This window comes from Squalius cephalus, assembly GCF_949319135.1.
Source record: "Squalius cephalus genome assembly, chromosome: 2".
Classification (NCBI taxonomy): domain Eukaryota; kingdom Metazoa; phylum Chordata; class Actinopteri; order Cypriniformes; family Leuciscidae; genus Squalius; species Squalius cephalus.
Window position 1 is genome coordinate 3,472,433 of NC_137123.1, and position 26,584 is coordinate 3,499,016.

The 26,584-nt window shown below is 38.8% G+C and overlaps 1 protein-coding gene across 3 annotated transcripts; it reads right to left on the reverse strand.

Moving 5' to 3' along the window:
* Positions 1-5,203: 5,203 nt before the first annotated feature.
* On the reverse strand, positions 5,204-24,445 carry LOC307154464 (NACHT, LRR and PYD domains-containing protein 3-like). Of its 3 annotated transcripts, none has more exons than XM_079864434.1 (7): positions 24,362-24,445; positions 24,073-24,258; positions 8,162-10,069; positions 7,807-7,980; positions 7,506-7,679; positions 6,727-6,773; positions 5,204-6,627 (listed from the first exon to the last, which is right to left on the reverse strand). In XM_079864434.1, the coding sequence occupies exons 2-7, from the start codon at positions 24,210-24,212 to the stop codon at positions 6,080-6,082; spliced, it is 2,991 nt and encodes a 996-aa protein (XP_079720560.1). In that variant the 5' UTR covers positions 24,213-24,258; positions 24,362-24,445; the 3' UTR covers positions 5,204-6,079. The 3 variants fall into 3 exon arrangements, with proteins under 3 accessions (XP_079720560.1, XP_079720561.1, XP_079720562.1); XM_079864435.1 differs by having other exon boundaries at positions 8,162-10,066; positions 24,362-24,433; XM_079864436.1 differs by having other exon boundaries at positions 8,162-10,066; positions 24,073-24,237; positions 24,362-24,416.
* Positions 24,446-26,584: the final 2,139 nt, after the last annotated feature.

Genomic DNA, 26,584 nt, shown 5'->3' on the forward strand with positions numbered 1-26,584 from the left:
ATGACCAGGTCGTGCTTCCCCACGGACTTACCGCCAACTACATCGTGATGTGCGGCTATTGCGGCAACATACACTTTGAGAGTGGAGGGAGACAGCCTTCGCTCCAACCCCTCTTGTAGGAAGGAGAGCACGACTCTGACCGGGCAAGTTCGTGGGTTCTCCCCGTGGGAAGAACACCAGCCGACGAACAGGTTCCACTTCAGAGCATAGAGGCGCCTCGTAGAGGGGGCTCTAGCTGAAGAGATGGTATCTACCACTGCCTGTGGCAGGCCATCTAGAACCTCCGCGTCCCATCCAGGGACCAGACATGGAGTTTCCAGAGGTCTGGACGCGGGTGCCATAGAGTGCCCCGTCTCTGAGAAAGAAGGTCGTTCCTCAGAGGAATCGGCCAAGGAGGGACTGTCGCGAGGAGCATGAGTTCTGGGAACCAAGTCCGGGTTGGCCAATACGGGGCTACCAAAAGGACCTGCTCCTCGTCCTCCCTGACCTTGCACAGTGTCTGTGCAAGAAGGCTCACTGGGGGGAACGCATATTTGCGTGTGCCAGGGCATCCGTGCCGAGAGTTCCTTCGGTCAGGGAGTAATACCACTGGCAATGGGTCGTGTCCGGAGAGGCAAACAGGTCTACCTGTGCGGCTCCGAAGATTCGCCAAATCAGCTGGACCACCTGGGGATGGAGTCGCCATTCTCCCGGAAGGGGAGGCTGACGTGAAAGCTCGTCGGCCACACAATTGAATTCCCCTGGGACATGAACGGCACGAAGCGACCTCAGATGCTTCTGACTCCATAGGAGGAGGTGGGAGGCGAGTCGCGACATACGACGGGAGCGCAGACCACCTTGTCGGTTGATGTACGCAACGGTCGCAGTGCTGTCCGTACGGACCAGTACGTGCTTGTGTCTGAGAAACCCCTTGAGGCGACACAAGGCCAAGCGTACTGCTTGCAACTCTAGGCAGTTGATGTGCCAATGCAGCTGGGGCCCCGTCCACAGACCCGAGACTACATGCCCTTTGTACGTGGCCCCCCAACCCTTGGCAGAAGCATCTGTGAATACCACAGCATGCCTGGAAACCTGGACTAGGGGCACACCGGCCCGTAGAAACACAGGATCCGACCAAGGGGTGAAGGTTTGGCGACAGTGCGGGGTGACTTTGACCCGGAACGTGCCGCTCTGCCACGCCCACCTCGGGACTCGATCGTGAAGCCAGTGCTGGAGCGGTCTCATATGCAACAAACCGAGCGGCGTTACTGCGGCTGCGGCTGCCATATGCCCCAGGAGCCTCTGAAACTGTTTCAGTGGAACCGCTGACCTGCCTCGAAAGGACTTGAGGCAGTTGAGCACCGACTGGACGCGTTCCTCCGTGAGGCGCGCAGTCTGAGCGACCGAGTCCAGTTCCATACCGAGATAAGAGATCCTCTGCACGGGGCAGAGTTTGCTCTTCTCCCAGTTGACCTGAAGCCCCAACTGACTGAGGTGCCGGAGCACCATGTCCCTGTGATCGCACAACATCTCTCGCGAGTGTGCCAGAATGAGCCAGTCGTCGAGGTAGTTGAGAATGCGAACGTCTTGTTCTCTCATGGGAACAATGGCCGCCTCCGCGACTTTCGTAAAGACACGGGGCGACAGGGCCAGCCCGAAGGGTAGGACCTTGTACTGATATGCTCGACCCTCGAAAGCAAACCGAAGGAATGGTCTGTGTCGGGGAAGAATCGAGACATGAAAGTACGCGTCCTTCAGGTCGATCGCTGCAAACCAATCCTGGGGACGGATGCATTCGAAAATGCGTTTCTGCGTGAGCATCTTGAACGGGAGCTTGTGCAGGGCCCGATTCAATACTCGCAGATCCAGGATTGGCCGTAACCCACCGCCTTTCTTGGGTACAATGAAGTAAGGGCTGTAAAACCCTGACCTCATATCGGCTGGAGGGACCGGCTCGATCGCGTCCTTCGCCAGCAGGGCGTCGATCTCTTTCCGCAAGATAGGAGCATCCACTGGACGCACACGGGTGAAGTGGATGCCCTTGAACTTGGGAGGCCGGTGTGCAAACTGAATTGCATAGCCGAGCCGGATGTTGTGGATGAGCCAGTGCGACGGCCTCGGAAGCGCTAGCCAGGCTCCGAGAAACTGCCGCAACGAGCCCACCCGCACCGCCGGCGTACCCGCGGAGGGGCAGCGAGGCGGAAGGCAGGGACACGGCTCCGGTGGCATTGTAGCGGCCGAGAGCGGGGTCTGGGTGTGTACTTGGACAACACCTACCTGCTTCCACCGGAGGACAGACGGCAGAGAAGACCCGAGAGTGTTCTGCTGCGGGCTGTCGCCTGGCGAGGGAAGGAGAGGAGACGAGGAGCGAGGCCCAAGGGCGGCTGCTGGTCTCCGTGCCTTCCCGCCCAGCGGCAGACAGGAGTGACGTGACCGAGGTGGCGCCACTGCTATCTGCCAGCTGGGGAGAGGGGACTGAGAGTGGCGAGACCCGAGGGTGGCGCACACTGCCGTCCCACTCTGTAACGGGAGAGACTGCTTGTTCAGCAGACCCAACCGTGAATGACCCAGAGGAGGAAGAAACTGCTCTTTTTTTTAGGTTTTGGGTACCACCGACCAGCTGGTCGGCGGCGGAACAGAAACAAAAAATTTAACAAAGGATTCTCCACCCGGCCCTCCTCCGGGGGAAGGAGTGGTGATGACACACACTCCCAAAGAGCAGTTTTCGTCACACTCTCTGGGTCGCTCCTCTCAGGGTCATTTCCCCTCCTTTTGCTGGGGGGGAAACGAACTCCGAGCGGGCTGGTTTTAAGGCGCTTCTGGACCACAGTGTGGACATCGTCTGACCGAAGGCCAGCGCTGTGACTAATCACGGTCAGTCATAAAGCGCAGCTCTACTCCGAGTCAGAACTACCCACATGCACTGAATGTGCAGGGGTAGTGAGAGAGGAAAAACTTCTGCAGATTTAGGCATGTTTGGCTTGCCATATTGGCACCAAAATACTTCCATACTGCCAAAAATTTTCACACACATCTAGGCACTTTAGACCCAGGAAGTGTGGCTGTCAAGTCTGAACCTTCAGCATGAGAACACACCATTACAGTAGGAACTCAGCATCATTTTCAGAGTATAACAGCCCTCTCTCCGATGTAGCAATCGACATCTGTCCTCCCCTGGGGCCCCGAATGAAATGCTTGGTCCCTCATGATAAGGACCAAAAACCCATTCAAAGCCTCGACGGCACACAGCACGCTGAGCGGCTCAAGCCTTTACGAGAAAGGGGAGGCGAACAACGTGCCGACGTGGTCATGCACTCATGAGAGAACATGAACCACCCATGAACGCCGTCTCAACACACTGATTAGGCATGTGAAACAGCGATCATGGCCGTCAACCAGGCATGCAAGACAGTGAACGTGGCCATCGCTGGCACACGGCACGCTGAGCGTTCAAGCCCTCAGGCAAGACGAACAACGTGCCGACGTGGTCATGCTCTCATGTAGAGAGCACAAACCACCCACGAACACAGTCTCAGCATGTTTGTGACGCGCTAGAGGAGTGGGAAGCTCGTGAGGGTCTTTCACCTGGCGAGACATTCCGCACTGTAACCCTCAGATCACCAATGTTATTTGCCAAAGTAGCCCTCTCCTGGTGCACCAGAAGAGAACTAGATCGGGAAACAAGCAAAGGGACTCACCTCATAGAGGCACGCGAGTCTTGATCTTGACCACGCATCTTGAGCGCCGAATGACGCGCGCTGGGTTGCCGTGACAACCCACGCTGTCAACCGGCACTCGACGGCACACGGCACGCTGAGTGGCTCGAGCCTTTAAAAAGGGGAGACGAACAACGTGCCGACGTGGTCATGCACTCATGAGAGAACATGAACCACCCACGAACGCAGTCTCACACACTGATTAGGCATGTGAAACAATGAACGTGGCCGTCAAATAAGGACAGGAACGATCGCATCCAGAAACACACGAGTGAAACGTCATCCTGAAAAGGACGCGATCTTCACTCCTGTTGCTCTTTCAGGAAGAAATTACTCTCTTTATTGTGCTGAAGCACACAGGGACCCAACGCGGCGACACAGCGGGGAAACTGCAAGCCCGCTGTGCGCACTCAACCGTTTACCAGCTGTAAAAACAGCTTTTGAATTAACAGCGTGTAGACGCAGCCGGCAGACAGGAAATCGCGCGGTCGCTGAAACGCCGTCTCACCAACACAGAGAGGTCCCTTCCCGAAACAGCAGACTCGTAGAGCGTAAGATAAATACAATCTTAAAACTCATTCACTCAGAGAGGACACAACCGGTCGGCTCCGAAGCAGAAAGCGTTTGTGTATGCGCTTGATTCCGCCTTATACCCGCACTGGTAGGCGGGCCGCGGAATGCAAACCTTGCATGCCAATGTTCATTGGCTCGTTTTAATTCACTCGAAGGCAATTGGTCTCCCTAGCGTGATCCCAATTCGTCAGGGGAACTCCCCCGACGAGGCTTCGGAGTTCCCTGCTGACGAAAGGGAACTACTGTTGAATGTCTCTATGATTTACAAAAATCCTCTGTATATTCTGTGCTGTATTTGTGTGTCTGCTATCTGACAGTCAGTAGATGAAAGCTGCTGGAGTTTCTTCACACAGAGTATCTAGAAGAGTAAAGACTGACTGGCACTGTGTATGACAGAGTCAGTGTGTTCATAACCCTGAAACGATGCCCTCATTCTTTAAATATTTCTAGCAGAACAGTTTCACTGTAAACAGACAACATACAGCAAGTTAATTTAAAAGAACATTTATATGTATTACTTTTTATGCTGACAGGCCATATAAGGTGCCAAATTTCTGTTAATTAAAGGAAAGGAACATAACCCAGCAAGCAATTTCGAGTTTAAAAGACGTCTAATAGCCAAAAAAACTCAGCCCAGATGTCTAGGCTAAAACAAGCCAAAATTTGGGCTGTCAGTGAAAATTTAATAGACGTCTAAACCATCGCCCAAGAATAGACTAGTCATCAATTAGATAACATGTCAGATATGAAACCAGACACCTTGTAATCACTGTTGACTTTGCTTACATGATAGAATATCATCCATCTCGCAAGGTATTTTGGCAAAAACGACATGTAATGCTGGGTAAAAGGAAACAAAACTGAATGTCTAAAACTTTACTGTAAATGAAAAGTACATGACAGTGCTGTTCCAATAAAGACATGTTTGTTTCTTTAATTCACATTTGTTCTTTTATTATTTAGATAGTGTTTTAACCATTCATGTTTTACAATTTTTATTTTTTTATTTTACATGTACTACATTTTTCATTTACTAAGTCTGTAGTTACATTATTTCTTCAACAAATTTTGAAAGCAGTAACAACCTATTGCTGTGAGCTTAATTTGCATTATTTTTTAAAGAATAATACAATAAATGTTGGTAAAGTAATATCATTGTTCCTTTTGTGTGTATTTCTAACTAAATTCCTCTCAGCTCACATCAAATACATAAAACAGACTAAAATGAAGTAATACGTATGTAAATAAATAAGACGTCCACAATTATTTGTACATAGTTTTTACAAACAAAGTGGTGGTATGATTCTTGCAGACAATTAATAAAGGAAATTCAGGGTGGAGGAAGTGGAAATGTTTAGGGACTTGTTGCCATATATTAAAACTGACCATTTATAATATCATATTCTTGTTTTTTTTTTGTTTTTTTTTCAGAACATCCTCCCAGGCCATTATACATTTTACAACCAAAAGTCATTAGCCATAAATAAATACAGTACAATGACATTTACTGAAATACAGACATGAACGGACAGAGAATTAAGTAGAGTAGACTAAGTACAATTGTATTTTTTGCTGTCCTGCACAAATGCTGGCCAGGATAAATATGAGATTTCCATTTTTTTTATTAGATGCTTTTATTATCATAATCATAACAAAATGACTTTCTGAGAAATGTCCCCATGCCAGTGTGAATGTGCACATTCATTCATCATCTGTGTGCAACTTGTGTGAGAAGAGAAATATTCAGTGTTACAACTGTACTCCTGTAGACTGTACTCAGTCTACCTTGGCATGTAAGACTGTGTTTGATGTTAAATCTGACACAGAGACAGTTCGGACTCAAAAACTTTAAATCCAGCATAGAGTGGTTCAGTGAATGTGGTGCTGAATGTGTGTAAGTGTGTGAGAGTGTGTGTGTCAGAGACGCTGTAGAAGGACAGTGTGCCGGCCGACACGTCCAGATACACTCCAACTCTCTTAGATTGTGGTACATGGGTTGGTATGTTTTTGCTCTCATTATTGTGCCAGACAACAAATCCATTACCAGTGCAGAAAATACACCATGATTTGTCATTGTATCCAAACTTACAGACAGTTCCTTCTTTCCTGCTGATTCCTTTATAGGCCACTGCTATACGAGCCCAGCCAGTCCGTTCAACAACCCCAGAACCCCATTCAACCTCCCAGTAACAGCGTCCAGTCAGACTCTCTAGACACAGAACCTGAGGATTATCAGCAAATCTCTCTGGATGATCAGGATACGGCTGACACTCTTTCACATATTTGATCTTTCTGTTCCCCTCAGACAGAATGAGATGAGTATTTGCTGTGTTTGGATCCAATGTGAGACCACAAGCATCTGAACACAGATTAGTACAAAAGTACAAATAAAAACTATTTATTTTTTTCTCATTTGTTTTCATTAAATGTGCATGAGTGTGTCAGAGAAAGAACCTACATTTTCGTAGTCCTGATTTTATCCTGAAGGGCCCTCCATGATTCAAACTAAGAAGATACACAAACATACAGACAAAACAATTTTTAAGTAGTTTGAATAGATATTAACATTCAGACTATTAATATAAAGAGTCACGTCGAGTTTATTTGTATAGCACATTTCTCAATACAAATTGTTCCAAAGCAACTTCACAGAGCCGTATGTTTCTTGAGATTTTTGATATCTTGATATGTTCAGGCCCCATTTTACAGTTTTATAGGAAATATACTGTAGTGTTTTTGAGCCCCTAGTTAACAGCCAAATTGGCTAAAAATTATATGAAATATGCATGTAATCGTAAAACAAATTATTTAATATTTCACGAGTTACTTTGCCCATATAATGTTTATGCTTTAAAGTTAAGCATATTTGGCTTGCTATCCGCAGTAGAGGGGCTCGAGGAAGCGGAGGGGGAGGGATGCCAAAAACAGCTGATGTCAGAGCAAGGTGAGCAGCTGCTTACATGCTCCGGCAGATAATTGAAAGATTAGATGGGTTCACTCCTCCCGAAATTAAGTTTGTGAACTTCACTTAGTTGTAAATTATTTGCATTCAGTAACTCTGTAACCAATAAATAACTTTTCATGGGTATCTCTACCATCTTCAAAATCTTAATAACGCAATATATATATTCTAATTAGCATACTTAATGTTTTTTGTTGTATTTCCAGCAAGCACGTTTTTTTTGGTTAAAAACTCAAACTTCAATTATTCAAGTTATTAACTTGTACCCCACATACTTTAGTATCTGCAGTGAACAGTTTGAACCCTTAATTTTGTCAGAGAGCAGCTGATCTCTTGATTCTCCTGGGTGATTGTAGCTCAGATCCAGCTCTCTCAGGTGTGAGGGGTTTGAACTCAGAGCTGAAGACACATAACCACAGCCTTCCTCTGTCACCATACAGCCTGACAACCTACAGACACACAGTCAGATCATCTACAGACACACATCAACAGTGAACAGGTTCTTTTAAAGCCAGTATGAAACCATAACCTTCAAATAATCATCAACATATGAATGACTCAATGTAAAAGTCAAACCTAAGTATCTCCAGCTGACAGCTTGAACTCTTCAGTCCATCAGTGAGAAGTTTCACTCCTGAATCCTGCATGTCATTGTTACTCAGATCCAGCTCTCTCAGGACACAGTTTGAGGATTGAAGAGCTGATGACAAACTCTCACAACACTGAGCAGTGAGATTACAGCCAGAAAGACTGAAAGATATGTGATTTATATTTTTAACTGCATTCTACAATTAGGATTTCAATAATTCCAGCTTTATTCTTGTAAAAAGACTTTTTAAAATAATAAACAAAATACACTTAAGATGTATAAGTTATCACAACAATTATAACTATATTCAGAAACTCTTCAATGTAATTATTACACACTCACAGGGCTTTCCTGCAGTTGATCACAGCTGGTATCAGTCTTCTTCTACCCTCATCTGATGTGTTGTATTTCTTGAGGTCCAGCTCATCCAGCGCCTCCTCTGACATCTGAAGCATGTAGGCGATTGTTGAGCACTGAGCAGGAGAGAGTTTCTCCTCTGAGTATTTGTCTGATTTCACAAACTCCTGAATCTCTCTGGACAGAGTCTGATCTTGCACTTCCAGCAGACAGAGGAACAGATTGATGGATCTTTCAGTGGAGAGTTCATGTCCATCTTTGATCTTCTCTTTAATGTACTGTGTGGTTCTCCTGATGCTCTCTGAGCTGTTCTCTGTGTGTGTCAGAAGATCATGTAAGAGTCTCTGATTGGACTCCAGTGAGACGCCCAGCAGGAACCGCAGGAACAGATCCAGCTGTCCGTTCTCATTCTCAATGGCATCATCTACTGCTCCTCTAAGCAATTTATGTACTGAAGCAAAATTCTTCAGTCCCTCCATAGTTGTACTTACATGAAAGTAAAACACATAGAAGGCAGCGAGAAACTCCTGAACGCTCAGATGAATGAAGCTGTAGACTTTCCTCTGATGAATCACAGATTCCTCCTTAAAGATCTCAGTGCAAATCCCACAATACACTGAGGCGTCAGTGACGTCTATGCCGCTCTCTCTCAGGTCCTCCTCATAGAACATCACATTGCCCTTCATCAGCTGTTTGAAAGCCACTTCAGCAATTTTCACAATCACTTCTCTGTTGGACTGCAGGGGTTTCTCTGGATCTCTCTCTTCATACTTCTGATTCCTCTTGTTGATCTGAATCAGCAGGAAGTGGATGTACATATCAGTCAGAGTTTGAGGGATTTCTGCACTCAGATCTTCTTCCAGGAGCTTCTGAAGCACATTGGAGGAGATCCAGCAGAAGACGGGTATGTGACACATGATGTTGAGGCTTCTTGCTCTTCTGATGTGTGAGATGATTCTGCTGGCTTGATGCTCATCACTGATTCTCTTCCTGAAATATTGCTCCTTCTGAGACTCATTGAATCCCTGAATCTCTGTCAGACGGTTGATGTAATTGGGGGGGATTTGATTGGCTGGTCTGGAGGTGATCCAGATGAGAGCAGAGGGAAACAGATCTCCTTTAATGAGGTTTGACATCAACACACCCACTGATGAAGTCTCAGTCACATCAGAAACTTTTTGAACCTCTGAAAACATCAGTGTGATTCTGCTTTCATCTAGACCATCCAAGATCAACACAACTTTACACTCCTCAAAAATCTTTGGGTCCAGATCTTGAAGTTCAGGATGAAAGTCCAGCAGAAGTCTGTGAAGACTGTACTGATGATCTCGGATCAAGTTCAGCTCTCGAAATGGAAGCACAAACATAAAGTCTACATCCTGATTGGCTTTTCCCTCGGCCCAGTCCAGAATGAACTTCTGCACAGAAACGGTTTTCCCGATTCCAGCGATGCCTTTAGTAAGAACAGTCTTGATTTGGTCTTTCTCCTCACATCCTGGTTCAGGTGAGGCTTTAAAGATGTCCTTGCAGTCGATTAGAGTGTCTTGGGAGTGTTGTGTTCTTGCAGTTTTCTCCATATGTAAAACCTCATGTTCTTCATTCACTCCTTCTCTCTCTCCCTCTATGATGTAGAGCTGTGTGTAGAACCTGTTCAGGAGGGTTTCATTCTCTTGTAATTTGTTTCCCTCAAATAATCTCTCATACTTGATCTTCATGCTGGTTTTGTGTTGGTCTTTGACTCTCTGTAGTTTGTTATCCACTGGTTTCTGCAGGTCTCCAGTCTCCTCCTGCAGGACTGCTTGTGTGTAACAGTGAACAGAGACAGTAGCATCATCCATTGTTTGAGGAGAATCCTTCTGCTTGTCTCCAGTATGGGCATCTGTTTCCAAACTGCTAAAACAAGAAGAAATATAAGTGCATACAGGGGAGCAGGATCCACCAATAACTACAGAGATGCATAAGTGTAATGAAATGAACTTTAGATGTGTTTTTTAGCTTGTTGTATGTATAATGAATAAACCCAAAACAAGACAGCAGTATACAGGAAAAACAATGTCATTTTTTTGTAGTCACTTATTTTTCTCCACAATTAGAAACAAAGTTGAATATAGAGCTACAAGAAGTAATTGATAAAATCAATAGTAATTGATAATGAATATGATCTGTTTTGTTAGATGCGTGTGCTCTTAAATATGTTTGAGACATGTTTCTCTAGCACATAACTTACAGTTTACAGGTATCTTTATTTGTAAATTATAGACCGTTACCTGGACATTTCTATTTTGCATAAACACTTGTGCTGACAGCAAGTGAGTTCCTGTTAAACTTCACAGATACAGGCACACTAAACAGGCTGAGCACAACAGATAGAAAGTGCAATAATTATGACATTCATTTGGATAAAGCAATTGTCGGACAGTAAATATAGGTTTAAAATTCTTAATGTACAGTTAGCACAAGAAATAGTATTTTTATGAGAAAAGTAACTGTAAATAGACTTTACAGTGGAGCTGTCATGTGCATGTGCAGACAGGAAGATGAAGACAGATAAATGTAGTTCAAAAACGTAGTTTAATAACAAGAAATTCAAGAGTCGGCAGACAGGCATTAGCACAAAACAACTCAACATAACGGTGACCGGACACTGAGTGATGGTGAAGGGGAAACTTAAGTACTGAATGCAAACGAGGTAATGACAATACACAGCTGATACACATGTACAAATAATGACGGTAACCAATGAGAGATTAGTGGCGGGAATCTCAACAAAGAAACACGTGTGACTTAAGCCCGGGACACACCAAACCGAAGCCAAAGAACTAGCTCTGATGAAAGCCGACTGTGTTGTCACCTACCGTCGCCTACGTCGGGGGGGAAAGCTGCACTTGAACACACCGAGAGAACTACAGCCGACTGTCAGCTAGAATGCGTGTTCTGCGCCTGCGTGTAAATGAGACAACTGTCTATTTCAGCAGATATATTTGTCTATATTCGTCATTCAAAAAGGGAAATCGATGCTGCAGGCTGCAGGTACACAAACCTAAACAAAGCAATGCGTGCTTACCGTTTTGAATATCAATCCTGCTAAACACCTTCTTTATTCCACTCCGCTCATGTTAATATTGAAATATTTGCCAAGGAACACTCAGGTAAGATGATGTAACATTAGAATAGCCTTCTGTCTGTACCGTTTTGACTTTGCTCGCTGTTTTGCTATTATTCTCGTGCACTGACTCATTCACTAAGCTGAACAGCCAATCAGAGTTCCCTCCTTCACCGACAGCCCGACGCCGATTCAGCATGTTGAATCGGCCGAAAAAAGCCAACGAGGACCAATTTCAGCCGACGGTGTGGAACACACTGAGAAAACTTAGTCGGCCGACGCACATAAACTGCCCGATGGTCGACCGCCAGCTTGGTGTGTCCTGAGCTTAACGAATACAAACAGAAGGTCCATAAAAACTGAAACTAAACTGAACATAATTGTGACAGGAGTATGTTCAGGTGACTGACATTTTTAATTGAGTGATTTTAACGTCTGCTTTAAAATAGTAAGCAATCAGTTTTTGTTTTAGAATGTTCTGATTATATTTTATAACCCTTTTTGCACATAATGTATTGCATAGCCTACACAGATGTACTCCCTTTATTTGTTTTCATAGCACAATGATTTATTGTATTTATACCAATAACAGTACTGTTACAGTGAAATTCAATTTCAACGAATACTTACCCTAGTGAAAAAAAGTATACTTTATTGTATTTGTAATATATTCCCTGTTTTAATAGTACATTGCAAATATGCTAATAACAAATGTACAATTTTTAAATATACAAAAAGTATATTAGCAGCATACTTTTGACTATTTTCACAATACAATTTTTAACACACTTTAAAATAATTGTAATTTAGTATATTTTCTAAAAAATATATTTTACAAAAATATACTTGAAGTGAAAGTTCTGTTTATTTTTTATAAGTATATTTATTTGCACTTTTCTTAAATATATTTTATGAATATTTTTTAACTATGTGCTGAAAATGATCATTGTAACAATGCATTGAAAGTATACTTTCAAAGTACATTATTAAATAACCTGAAGTTGTAGTATACTTTGTTAAATTATGGAATTTTTTAAGTGTATTTCTTCATGCTTGCAATTCACTTAATTGCTACTTTCAGAAAGTAATAAAACATATGATAAATGTGTTGAAAGGCCATTTAAAACATTTTTTAATAGAGTGTATATGCTCTGCACAAAAGGCTAATTGTGATTTAAGTATTTTTAATACATTTATACAAAGTCACAGAGAGGTCCAACGTATAAACATCAATCCAATTTTTTTACCAACAGCACACCATATGAACACAATAATAATTTTACTGTCTATGTATTTGACCAATCAAGTGTCTTAGTGTTGCTTTCAGCCAATCAGAGCAGCAGATGGTACTCACTTCGATTGATGCTCCCGCGCTACGCAACATTTTGCAGCAGGAGACGTTACTAAGACACGATGCCGTTCCGGTTTGCAATTTATTACTTATATGATAAGTCATTAAAAGTAGAGAGTATATCGATCCTTGTAGCTAATATAGACCATCATAGTCAAGTTACGTCAAAACCAGACCTTGATGGAGACGACAATTGGCTAGAAATAAAGTAGCCTTCACGTAAAGAACCAGAGAAGACGGTGCCTGCAAAAGTCCTGCTGTTTGGAGGTCTGTTTTTTTTATTTTATTTCTTGTATAAGTTACACTTTCAAGTGCTTTATTGCGCTATTGTGTCCCTTTTTTTGATAGCAGGTGTACGTTAGGCTAAAGTGTTTTTTTGCGCTTGTTATATCAGATTCGTTCAAAGACCTCGTCATGAAGAAAAACTTACTACTTTTGGGAAAGGACATATGGAACCAGGATGAAAGCAGGGGTGTTCGTGTCAAAAAGAAAATTTTGGACACCAGCAACGAGGTGGAGGCTAAAAAATCCAGGCTGGTGAGTGGATATGGATAACTCTTTATGTAATATTGACAGTTTTATGTCATAGTGATAGTAATTTCTTAATTTTCCAGAAGATATGCTAAATGTAAAATTGATTCCATGCATATAATATTAAATATGAGTCCCTAATTACACTCTGTACCTCAGGTAGTTCACAACTGTGCTCATTTAAAAAAAAAAACACACACAAAAAAACACAGATGCATTATCATGCTCATTTTTAAAATCCTGTCTTGAGGATTACTTCGTTTTTCTCTATTTGTCCTCAAATTTGGGTATTGTATGCATTATGGAGCAATAAACACTATACAGTGAGGAAAATAAGTATTTGAACACCCTGCTATTTTGCAGTTCTCCCACTTGGAAATAATGGAGGGGTCTGAAATTGTCGTCGTAGGTGCATGTCCACTGTGAGAGACATAATCTAAAAAAAAACATCCAGAAATTACAATATATGATTTTTTAACTATTTATTTGTATGATACAGCTGCAAATAAGTATTTGAACACCTGTCTATCAGCTAGAATTCTGACCCTCAAAGACCTGTTAGTCTGCCTTTAAAATGTCCACCTCCACTCCATGTATTATCCTAAATTAGATGCACCTGTTTGAGGTCGTTAGCTGCATAAAGACACCTGTCCACCCCATACGATCAGTAAGAATCCAACTACTAACATGGCCAAGACCAAAGAGCTGTCCAAAGACACTAGAGACAAAATTGTACACCTCTACAAGGCTGGAAAGGGCTACGGGGAAATTGCCAAGCAGCTTGGTGAAAAAAGGTCCACTGTTGGAGCAATCATTAGAAAATGGAAGAAGCTAAACATGACTGTCAATCTCCCTCGGACTGGGGCTCCATGCAAGATCTCACCTCGTGGGGTCTCAATGATCCTACACAGCAAAAAGTCCAGTGTTAAATTAACTCTCCTGGGAGTTTATATGGCTCCAGAGTCAGTGTTAAAATATGAGTGTTAAATTAACACTCAAGAGTGTTAAAGTTAATGAGCTCATTAAGTGATTAATTGAGTGATGATTGAGCATTATTGAAGACACCTGATGTTAACAAGCAGAATCACTGAAGGAGAAAATTGAATTTTTTAAGACAACGTTATGGAGATCAGTGTTTGCTTTAGTTGGGCTCTTGACCCATACACTGTAAACATTAGATTATCTTTGTCTGTTGTATCTGAGTTATAACTGCCAGATGAACAAAGAGAAAGATGATCAGATTTTGTTGGGTATGTTTTGACATAATCATAATTTCACCTGAATCACTGATCTCATTTAGAGTCTAATCTCTGACTGTGTATTGTTGATTACAGCATCACTGTGATTCTACAGCATAATATCTCTTTTTTTTCTAACTAGTCTAAAGGATTTCTTAGAAGTTGTTCTGATAAAACAAATCTTTCTGTTAGGCACACACAGACATCAAGAATCAGTGTATGAATCTCAACTATGGTGACAAACAGAATATTCAATTAGGAAAAGGAAATTAGTAAGACAATTCAGATCATAATTTATTCATACCGCAATGCATGATGGGAGCCATGAATGAGTTTTGATTGGTGGCACCCAGAATGCACTGCAACATGCTTTATTATTGTCACCATTGTTGAGATTCACAGGCTGATTATTGATGTCAGTGTGTCTAAATAAAGTAACTTTCTAAGTATTTTTATCAGAACAATTTTTAAGAAATATTGTGGATTATATTGATAATGATAAAAATCATTTGTTGTAGAATCACAGGCTGCTGTAATCAACAAGGTAAATCTGACTCTCTAAATGAGAGTTGATATTCAGGTCAAATTATGATTATAAAACCATAACCAACACCACCTGATCACCTTTTTTCTTTGTTCATCTGAGAGTTATAACTCAGATACAACAGCCAAACAAAATTTAAAGTTAAAGCTTTATGGGTCAAGAGCCCAACTAAAGCAAACACTGATCACCATAACGGTGTCTTAAAAATTAGATTTTCTCCTTTGGTGATTCTGCTTGTTAACATCAGGTGTCTTCAATATTGGTCAATTATCACTCAATGAATCACTTAATGAGCTCATTACCTTTAACACTCTTGAGTGTTAATTTAACACTCATATTTTAACACTGACTCTGGAGCCATATAAACTCCCAGGAGAGTTAATTTAACACTGGACTTTTTGCTGTGTAAGAAAGGTGAGAAATCAGCCCAGAACTACACGGGAGGAGCTGGTCAATGACCTGAAAAGAGCTGGGACCACCGTTTCCAAGGTTACTGTTGGTAATACACTAAGACGTCATGGTTTGAAATCATGCATGGCACGGAAGGTTCCCCTGCTTAAACCAGCACATGTCAAGGCCCGTCTTAAGTTTGCCAATGACCATTTGGATGATCCAGAGGATTCATGGGAGAAAGTCATGTGGTCAGATGAGACTAAAATATAACTTTTTGGTCATAATTCCACTAAATGTGTTTGGAGGAGGAAGAAGAATGATGAGTACCATCCCAAGAACACCATCCCTACTGTGAAGCATGGGGGTGGTAGCATCATGCTTTGGGGGTGTTTTTCTGCACATGGGACACGGCGACTGCACTGTATTAAGGAGAGGATGACCGGGGCCATGTATTGCGAGATTTTGGGGAACAACCTCCTTCCCTCAGTTAGAGTATTGAAGATGGGTCGAGGCTGGGTCTTCCAACATGACAATGACCCGAAGCACACAGCCAGGATAACCAAGGAGTGGCTCTGTAAGAAGCATATCAAGGTTCTTGCGTGGCCTAGCCAGTCTCCAGACCTAAACCCAATAGAGAATCTTTGGAGGGAGCTCAAACTCCGTGTTTCTCATCGACAGCCCAGAAACCTGACTGATCTAGAGAAGATCTGTGTGGAGGAGTGGGCCAAAATCCCTCCTGCAGTGTGTGCAAACCTGGTGAAAAACTACAGGAAACGTTTGACCTCTGTAATTGCAAACAAAGGCTACTGTACCAAATATTAACATTGCTTTTCTCAGGTGTTCAAATTCTTATTTGCAGCTGTATCATACAAATAAATAGTAAAAAAATCATTCATTGTGATTTCTGGATTTTTTTTTTTAGATTATGTCTCTCACAGTGGACACCTACACAGCAAAAAGTCCAGTGTTAAATTAACTCTCCTGGGAGTTTATATGGCTCCAGAGTCAGTGTTAAAATATGAGTGTTAAATTAACACTCAAGAGTGTTAAAGGTAATGAGCTCATTAAGTGATTCATTGAGTGATAATTGACCAATATTGAAGACACCTGATGTTAACAAGCAGAATCACCAAAGGAGAAAATCTAATTTTTAAGACACCGTTATGGTGATCAGTGTTTGCTTTAGTTGGGCTCTTGACCCATAAAGCTTTAACTTTAAATTTTGTTTGGCTGTTGTATCTGAGTTATAACTCTCAGATGAACAAAGAAAAAAGGTGATCAGGTGGTGTTGGTTATGGTTTTATAATCATAATTTGACCTGAATATCAACTCTCATTTAGAGAGTCAGATTTACCTTGTTGATTACAGCAGCCTGTGATTCTACAACAAATGATTTTTATCATTATCAATATAATCCACAATATTTCTTAAAAATTGTTCTGATAAAAATACTTAGAAAGTTACTTTATTTAGACACACTGACATCAATAATCAGCCTGTGAATCTCAACAATGGTGACAATAATAAAGCATGTTGCAGTGCATTCTGGGTGCCACCAATCAAAACTCATTCATGGCTCCCATCATGCATTGCGGTATGAATAAATTATGATCTGAATTGTCTTACTAATTTCCTTTTCCTAATTGAATATTCTGTTTGTCACCATAGTTGAGATTCATACACTGATTCTTGATGTCTGTGTGTGCCTAACAGAAAGATTTGTTTTATCAGAACAACTTCTAAGAAATCCTTTAGACTAGTTAGAAAAAAAAAGATATTATGCTGTAGAATCACAGTGATGCTGTAATCAACAATACACAGTCAGAGATTAGACTCTAAATGAGATCAGTGATTCAGGTGAAATTATGATTATGTCAAAACATACCCAACAAAATCTGATCATCTTTCTCTTTGTTCATCTGGCAGTTATAACTCAGATACAACAGACAAAGATAATCTAATGTTTACAGTGTATGGGTCAAGAGCCCAACTAAAGCAAACACTGATCTCCATAACGTTGTCTTAAAAAATTCAATTTTCTCCTTCAGTGATTCTGCTTGTTAACATCAGGTGTCTTCAATAATGCTCAATCATCACTCAATTAATCACTTAATGAGCTCATTAACTTTAACACTCTTGAGTGTTAATTTAACACTCATATTTTAACACTGACTCTGGAGCCATATAAACTCCCAGGAGAGTTAATTTAACACTGGACTTTTTGCTGTGTACGATGACAATTTCAGACCCCTCCATGATTTCCAAGTGGGAGAACTTGCAAAATAGCAGGGTGTTCAAATACTTATTTTCCTCACTGTATATGTTTCATTCATAGTCAAAGCTATAGAGACCTCTCTCATGCAGAAAGTCCACAAGTAAGACTGCAGTAATCTCAGATATTATAGTAAATGATCAAATAAATCTTTGACCAGACAAAGATTCATTGTGATTGCTGTGAATGGCTGAGTATTGTCATCAATTTCATGTTTTGATTTTGATTCAAGCTTGCGATTTAGTTCAAATTATGATTCAGTTGTATATAGATTAATTGGGATATTTATTTTGGACAGCAATGAAAAGTTTTGTAAAGAATTTGAGAGAGACTTCTTCTTAAAAGTTAAAAAACACAAAGCTAATTGCTATTTACTGAATAAAAGGGATGCTTTAATGATTGATTTTTTGATATATTACATTATGTTAGGCCTATATTATAAACCTAATAAATAATTTACCTTGTTTTTTAGTGGAGTCACTTATGCTCAACAAGGCTGTATTTATTTGATCAAAATACAGAAAAAAAATGCAATATTGTGAACTCTTAGGCTAATGCAATTTCTAATATTGGTTTTCTAATTTAATATATTTTAAAATATAGTGAATTCCTGTAAAGCAAAGCTGTATTTTCAGCATCATTACTTCAGTCTTCAGTGTCACATGATCTTCAGAAATCATTCTAATATGCTGATTTATTATCAGTGTTGAAACTGTTGTGCTGCTTAATATTTTTTGGAACTTTTTTCTTTGAATTATTGATTATGCTAATAAAAAGTAAAAAAGAACAGCATTAATTAAAAACATAAATATTTTCAAACACTTTACTATCACTGTTTTATCCATTTAACACATCCTTGCTGAATAAAAGTATTAATTAAAAAAAGTAATAAATAAGAAAGAAAAAAATTACTGACCCCAAACATAGTTTGAATAGTAGTGTATATTGTAACACTCTATTTTGAATAAACACTGTTCTTTTTATTTCTCAAATAATCCTGAAATAATGTTTTTCCAACATTATAAATTAGTATATTAGAATGATTTCTGAAGGATCATGTGACACTGAAAATTTAGCTTTGCTTCACATGAATAAATCATATTTTAAAGTATATTAAAATAGAAAACTTTTATTTTAAATTGCAAAAATATTTCACGATATTATTTTGTGAAATAATATTCAGTATTATAGATACAGCCTTGATAAGCCTAAGAAACTTCTTTAAAAACTTTACTGATCCCAAACTTTTGAACGGCAGTGTAATATACTGTAAAAATGTTTTCCCAGGTAAATTAAAATGTACATAATTTAGTTATATCAAGGGTCAAATCAAATATAAAGAGCACATTAAAGTTAAAAGTTACACACGTTTTTGTGTATGCACTGTACAGGTCTGGTATAAAGAATGTTTTTGCTCAGGTGGCTGAAATGTCCGCCTAATAGAGAAATGCTTCAGATTGGTAGTTATCATGTCAGCCAGTATTTTGGTGCATCCAAAGACATCCATCTATAAATGTCATCCCCGTGCAGAGACCTTTTGTACTTCTTGCAGATGTATTTTCTTTTATTTCTTTGACTTTGGGGACTGTGTTTCCAATAGAATTTCTAACCTCTCTTTTTTTTTTTGACTCTTTTTTTTTTGACTATTCATAAAATAAAATATTCAAATTATTTTGTAAAGTGTTTTTCACAATACATGCCATTTCAAAGCAGCCTTATAGAAAATGTACATGTCTCTATTACAATTTAGTCTGATCTATAATATAAATATACTTTCAACTTGAATGACGTTGTATCATTTGATTTTTATTGTGATGTTTCTTCTCTTGTATACTCTGTTTGATTAACACACTGGAAGCAATATTGACATGACATACTGATACATTTCCTCACTGCTATTCACGATGTATTTTTATTAAGTATTTTGGGTGTAATACATTATGTTTACTGTCTGATGTAGTGGAAAGTAAAAGTTGTATGAACATGCCCTCTGACCTTCCCTATTTTACTTTGTTAACAGACACTGATCTTGTGGAGTTTCCACACACAAGTGCAACAATGAGCAATTTAGCAAGAAAAATTGAAGTTTGCTTGCTGTTCCACAATGTTTCAATTTTGTTTTCTTTCAGCATTCTTTTTTTTGAAAACATGGTGCATTTTGTTCTGTTTTTCAATGCTAAAACCTTGTGAGGATTTAATAAACACTGTTTGAGTTCATTATGTGTATCTGTGTGGTATTGAAGTTACATGTTATTTATTGTAATGACCCTGACAAGTGCATTCAGCTTTGGGGAAGAAAGTATATTTTTACTCAAAAATAATATATTTATGGTATATTTCTTGTTTATTTGCAAGACACTCTTAATTAATTTGTAATGTACTTGTAATACAAAAAAGTACGCTTTAATATCACTAATCAAGCATGAAAATACGCATGTACTTAAAGTGTACTAAGTATACTTGAAATTGTCTCAATTTAGCATCAAAAAATACACTAAATACACTTAAAGTTATACTTTAGTATTATTTAATTATAACTAAAATACACTTAGTACCAAAAAAAAGTATCCAAAATAGCACACTTCAAGTTAACTAATCATTAACACACTTGAAGTATACTGACAATTAGTCTGGCTGCAAGTATACTTAGCATACTTTTTTTTCACTAGGGTATACTTTCCACCTCTGCCTACATAGGCCTATTGTAGATTAATGATGTACTGTAGGCATATATATTAACCTGCACATTTAAAGAATTACATGACATTGATGGTTGAGCATTTCATGTTCAGAAGTCTCCATCTCTGGTAATGACTCAAATATTTGTTGTTAATTCCCACAATGCATAATGCCATATATTGGTTTCACTAGAAATAATTGGGGCTCTTCCATAAATTTGATATTTATACAGAATGAGAATTTAAATTAGAAAATGTATTCCCTCTGTGTATATTTTGTAATGAATGTTTACACTGTTAAAAATGTTCGTAATTTTAACAGTAAAAAACTGTAAAAAAGCAACGGAAAAAAAATGTTAATTCCTTAACGGTATGTACCCTTACTATATACAGTGAAAAACTGTAATAGCTCTCACGGGACATTTCATGTAATTGTACATTAATATACTGTTAAATGTACGGATTTTGGAAGTACACTGTAAAAAAAAAACTTACCGTTGCATTTACCGTACCTTACCGTAAAAAATACGGTAGCAAATGTTTACTAATTTTACAAAGTTTTACATCATCGAACTAAAAATTACGGTGAAAAACTGCCAGCTGGTTGCCAGTACTTTACCGTAAAAAATACGGTATAAATATTTATGTTTTACGGCATTGAACTAAAGTTTACGGTAAAAAACTGGCAGCTGGTTGAAAGCGATTTACCGTAAAAAATACGGTAGTAATATTTTAGTGTTTTACGGCAGTGATCTAAATATTACGGAAAAAAACTGGCAGCTGTGGTTGCCAGTACTTTACCGTAAAAAATACGGTAGAATTGTTTTTGCTTTTACGGCACTGAACTAAAGTTTATACGGTAAAATACGGTAGTAATATTTTAGGTTTTATGGCATTGAACATTGAACTGAACTTTTATATAAAAAATAAAAAATAAAAACCTGCCAGCTGTGGTTTCCTGTAATCTAATTATTTAGAATTACCAGAGGTTTAGACGTTGATGTTTTATTGAAAATGATAAAGTTTGAAGTTACCATTATGGAGATGAGTGTTTGCTTTAGTTGGGCTCTCTGACTTTTTAACTTTAGATTTACTCTGACTGCCTTAACTGTGTGGTTATATAACACAAATGTTATGGCATGAAAATCAGAGAAAAAAATGTGACCAGGTGATGATGGCAGGTTACTGATGAGAAAATCGTCATATTGTGGCCTGATTAACTGACCTTATAAAGAGTCTTATCTCTCTCTTTGAGCGAAGTGATAATATTGATTATAATATTACAAATAAATATTTCATATTATTGAGTATAATATTTCTGTAAATAAGCAACAGATAATATGAAGAACTTTAAAAATACATGGTGTAGAAAAAAGGATTTAAACTACTGCTTGATTTAAACCAACACAGACATCAAGATTCAGCGTATGAATCTCAACAACGGTGACAATCAACACAATAATCAGATAAAACTCTGAACATCACAAAACAAGCTACTAAAAAGCTGCAACAAAAACAACATCAAAAATAAAAGCAGATATAATAATAAAAGAAAATACTAAGGCAATTCAGCATAATGTATTCCTGCTGCAATGCATGCTGGGAGATACTGATGAGTTTTGATTGGAGGCTCAATTAGGGCTGGGCGATTTAAATCGCGATATGGTTATGCGCATCTCGTCAGTAAAGCCGGTTCCTTGATTAGTAGTAAATTGCCATCACCTGCTTTCAGATGAAGCAGCATTTAGGGCTGAGGAGATAATTAAGTGATTAATTTAGTGATGATTGAGCATTATTGAAGACACCTGATGTTAACAAGCAGAATCACTGAAGAAGAAAATCACAAATTGTAAGTTACCATTAAGGTGATGGGTGTTTGCTTTAGTTGGGCTCTAGACCATTATATGTTTACTTTAATATTTACTGTTGTTTGTCTGCTGTTATTGATTTATAACAGTTAAATGAACAAAGTAAAATGTTATCTTATAGTGTTGGTTATGTTTTGACATAATCATGCTGTGATCTGAAAAAGGAAACTTATTGAGATAGTTTGGTTTAATTTGTTAGCAACAGTTTAGTGATTCTTCAGCCTATGATTATCAGTACTTTACTTATAATTTAAAATATTTAATAAACATTGTTCTGATCAAAAGACTTTCAGATAAATTCATTTAAAACACAGACATGAAGAATCAGCCTGTGAATCTCAACAATGGTGACAATAATAAAGCATGTTGCAGTGGCTGCCACCAATCACAACTCATTAATGGCTCCCATCATGCATTGCGGTATGAATAAATTATGATCTGAATTGTCTATGTAATTTACTTTTCCTAATTGAATATTCTGCTCCTCACCATTGTTGAGATGCATAGACTGAATCTTGACATCTGTGTGTGCCTAAAAGAATGATTTTTTTTTTTAAACAACTTTTAAGAAATCCTTTATATTATATCAAAAAGTCTGGGCATTTATGCAGATTCACTAACCAACAACATAAACCAAAGTCCGAAAGAAGGATTTTAATAAGTTCAGTGACATCTGTGTGTGCCATCATTGATTCACAACTGCCATCACACGATTCATTTTCTCTCTGATTTCCTAGCCATAATCAACATGTCTTATATACACAGAGTTACAGCAGGCAGAGTAAAACTAGTGTCAGAAAGTCAAGAGCCCAACTAAAGCAGTCACTGATCTCCATCATGGTGACTTCAAATGAAACAATAAATCATCAACATCTAAACCTCTGTTAATTCTCAAACAGAACTGTAGGCGTCTGACAGAAATAAAGTCAGTCTGGTTAGTAATAAGTGAAGCTGGTAATGCTGTTTGTGGAGTTGTTTAATCCTCCTCTGCTGAGATCTTCACAGATGTAATGTTTTTTATCTTCAGTTGATTTCATCTAAGACTGTGGCTGAAGTCAGTTGTAGTTCTTGTGTTTCTGCTCGTCTCTTTTTTCTGTTCCTGTTGTTTCTCTAAATGGACATTCCCAGAATCCAACACATTTGATGCTATTTAATTTAAATAATTATGTTTCTTCTTGGTTTTTGTTATCAGTTTATATTATATTTTTTTGGTTTATATTACATCATATATTGTTTAATGAATGTTTATGGCATTATTTGGAGTCACGTGTGTATGTCACCATGATGGTGTTTTGTGTTTGTGTGTATGACACTGTGCACCTTCTCAATATTACCATGTACCTCAGTTTGTGAAAAACTAATGGTATACTTAAATCATCGTGGTTTTTTTTTTCTTTTTTGCCATTTGTGTTATTATGATGGTTTTCAGTATATTGCAAAGATATAAAGTAGACTTTAATACTTCAGTGAAATTTAATGATAACATTTATCGGTTTATGTAATATAACGGTTGTCCCTTGAAAACTAAAAGGTTCCTACTGTATTTTTTATGGTAAAGTACTGGGAACCACAGCTGATGTTTTTTTACCACACATTTAAATCCTGCTAAAGGTTTTTTTTTTTTTTTTTTTTTCAAAGTAAGGTTGCTACCATATTTTTTACGGTAAAATACTGGCAACCAAGCTAACGTTTTTTACCGTAAATTTCACAGGGGTTTTTTTACATTGTGTTTTTTTGCCCGTAAATTTAAATCCCGTAAAACATAAAAGGTTGCTACCTTATTTTTTACGGTAAAATACTGGCAACCACAGCTGCCGGTTTTTTACCGTAAATTTCACGGGTTTTTTTTAACAGTGTACACATGAACTAATATATTAGCAGTTAAATAAATAACTTGATATAGCATGTTTATACTCACATAGGATCAGTGGTCACTGGTTTACCACTGAACTTAGGAGTTAAACGCATGGATGCGTCACTCTTCATAGACACACAGCTGGGTTCAGGAGATCTCCGGGACTGAGAACATCCCTCCTCTGTTTTCTCACTGAGACTCATTTTAGAAGCAGCGTCACTCTTCTTTCTATCCAGAAAAATATTAGTCCTGCCAATACATATAGTTTATAAATTAGGAATATTCACATCATTTATCCATGCAAAGACACAAGACACAGCAGAAAATCCATTTGCTTTAAACTTGTACTTACCATAAAATATCCTGCTGGTTTATGCTGCTTTTTCAGCCTCTTTCCTTTCCGATGTGAAGCTCTTGTGTTTCTGCTTTCAGTTTTAGCTGTTCTACTTGTTACACCTGCTTTACTCAGAGTTCAAGGAGGAGTTTCAAGAAGTAGTTCTAGGAAAAAGCAAAACAATGTCTAATAAAATCAGATGTTTTGAAAAAGGAAAAATGCTGGTAACCCTCACATGTACATGTGTGTTGTTTTAACCCTTCTCACAGCATCAGTGTAGTTCAAAGCAAAACACAAGCTATTCAGAATAAGTTTGGTTAAAGACATACAAATTGCACTTATTTAATGTGTTACTGCAAGCACGATTTAAATCACAAATATGAAAAGGATAATGTACAGTTAGCCGGTTATTATTGCAAAATAAAGCCCTTATGGGTGATACAAGACCAATTCACTCTGATCACCTGTATCTACAGTATATACCAACCTCAATTCACAAACATTGCTGCACTTAGTGGAAAAGCAGAAAGATATAGCTAATAAGTTAAATAATGCATCCCTGAATAAATGACTTTCTCCCCTGATTAAATGAGAAGTTTTCTATTTGTATTTGTCACGGTTCGCATGTCTTTGTGTTCATCTCGTTTGTCTTTTTGTGTTTTCTGCTGGGAAACGCTTTTCATCTTATGAGCTAATCACCTCAGCGCACTTGAAGCTCGTCAGTACTGCCTTTAAATGTGGTGTGTTTGTTCTTGTCTTTTGTCAGATTATTTTGGTGCTCATGTGTGGTGTTTCTCTCCATCCAGTTTTTGTTTCCAGTTCTCTCTGCTGTTTGTTTCACTCCCTGCTCGTGTCTGGAGTATCACTGCATCACTTCACTGGATTTCTCATTGGACTAACTAACAGACGACGCTCCGCTCGGATCAGTCCCTCGCTGCCAAGGCCTGACATTAACCATCTTCTACCCATGATCTGACCATCATGCTTGACTACACTTTTAACCCTTGCTGTAAAAAAAGGCCAAATTCTGACAATATTATACCATTTTCCATTAAAACAGTAATATACCGTAGAAAACAAAACTAGCCTACATATACTGTGAATTAATAGTGCTCAAAGTCGACAATCAGAGGCTGTTTTCCCAATCGTACCCTATACCCTCATTCACTATTCCCTACATTAGTTCACTAATAAAGTCCACTTGAATGAAAAGAAGTGAGTGAATTGAGACACTGATGAACACCTGATAAGCAGAATCACTGAAGGAGAGAGACAAACAAGAACAGAAAAAAGAGAAACACAAGAACTACAACTGACTTCCAACTACACTGAGTGTGAAACCAGTTTACAAACCAGTTTACGATTATTTCTTTCATACATGTACAAATGTTCTTGTTGAGAATTAAAAGAGATTTAGTTAATAATAAAATTTGTTGTCACCATAATGGAGATCAGTATTTGCTTTAGTTGGTCACTTGTCCCTTGACTTCTTACCATTCATCTCTCTCTGACTGCTGTAACAGTGAGTTTACAAAACACATTTGTTATGGCAAGAAAAAGTCAAGAGGAAGATGATCAGGTGTTTTAATTCTTTTGTGATGATGTCTCAATCATCTTGGAAATATCTGGTTTTCAGATTTTTCCTGTATATATTAATTGAAATTATGGGTATTTCATATTTAGCATATATCTGTGAATCTACAAAATGAAATATTTCTGTAATCAGGTCTTCTGAAAAATATTGTAATCATGTAGTGCATTCAATTTTATTTTACTCCTGCTTGACTCAGACACACACAGATATCAACAATCAGCACATGAATCTCAACAATGGTGAAAAGTTTCATGTCATGTCAATGCATGCTGGGTTCCAGGATAATATAAAACTCCCAGCATGCACTGCTGCATGAATAATGAAAAAAAAAAAAAAAAATATCGCCACCATTGTTGAGATTAATGTGCTAAATTGTGATATCTTTGTGTTTCTAAAACACTGTGTAGCTCTGTTTCTCTGGTTGTGCATGATGTGTTAAAAAAATTAGTCATAGTAATTTATTGCTATGGTTTCACAGTGGTGGTAATGTAATACTTTTGATCGAGGATTTAACTCTGAATGAGTAAGAATTAATTCCTTAGTGAATGAACAGGCAATATGATGATTTTGTCATCATAAGCATTACAACCGCAATCATTCATAAACTGTGTGTGCACAAGTGTGACGATTGGTGTGACCTTTGGTGT